The sequence below is a fragment of the Callorhinus ursinus genome, unplaced genomic scaffold (assembly GCF_003265705.2).
Source record: "Callorhinus ursinus isolate GAN/ISIS: 27379988/994484 unplaced genomic scaffold, GSC_fseal_2.0 scaffold4, whole genome shotgun sequence".
In the NCBI taxonomy this organism is placed as follows: Eukaryota; Metazoa; Chordata; class Mammalia; order Carnivora; family Otariidae; genus Callorhinus; species Callorhinus ursinus.
Window position 1 is genome coordinate 945,177 of NW_027397066.1, and position 549 is coordinate 945,725.

Here is a 549-nt window from a genome sequence, read left to right on the forward strand (position 1 = left end):
CCCCCCCGGGCGCCCCAACCAGCGGAATACAGACCCCCCCGGGCGCCATCATAACCCGCTGAACGTGGGGCCCCAAGCCCGCGGCGCCCCCGCAGGCCGCGCCGCGCCCCGGGCCCACCTGTCGGGTCGGCCGTCGCCCGCCGGCTTCGCGGGGCCCTCGGCGTCCTCGGGCTTCCTGCGCCTCCCGTCGGCTCTGCGCTTCCGTCCGAGGCTCCATCGCGTCGGGGGCGGCGGGCTGCCGACGACAAGCGGCGTCAGCGATCAGGAGAGCCGCGCGGCCCCCGGGGCGCCCGCCCGCGGACCCCCGCCCCGGCCCCCGCCCGGAACGTCCCGGGGCGCGCGGCCCGCCTCACCTGGCGTCGCCGTCGCGGCGGCTCCCGTAGCCAGAGGGGCTTCGCGGCCGGGAGGCCATGGCGAGCGCGGCGGCGGCGGGGGGTCCGCGGGCGGGGGTCCGGGACCGGCGGCGGCGGGCGGGGGTCCTCGGGCGGGGGGTCCTCGGGCGGGGGTCCGGGACCGGCGGCGGCGGCGGGCAGGGGTCCTCGGGCGGGG

General features: G+C 83.4%; 1 protein-coding gene across 3 annotated transcripts in view; it reads right to left on the reverse strand.

Annotated features, from left to right (window-relative positions):
* SLBP (stem-loop histone mRNA binding protein) overlaps window positions 1-470 on the reverse strand; it is a 13,343-nt gene extending 12,873 nt beyond the window's left edge. For all 3 annotated transcript variants that reach the window (XM_025887578.2, XM_025887577.2, XM_073891314.1), the window contains exons 1-2: window positions 354-470; window positions 119-235 (exon numbers count right to left, since the gene is read on the reverse strand). In XM_025887578.2, the coding sequence (XP_025743363.1) occupies window positions 119-235; window positions 354-412 (176 nt within the window). In that variant the 5' untranslated portion in view covers window positions 413-470. The remainder of the gene's footprint in view (window positions 1-118; window positions 236-353) is intronic.
* Window positions 471-549: the final 79 nt, after the last annotated feature.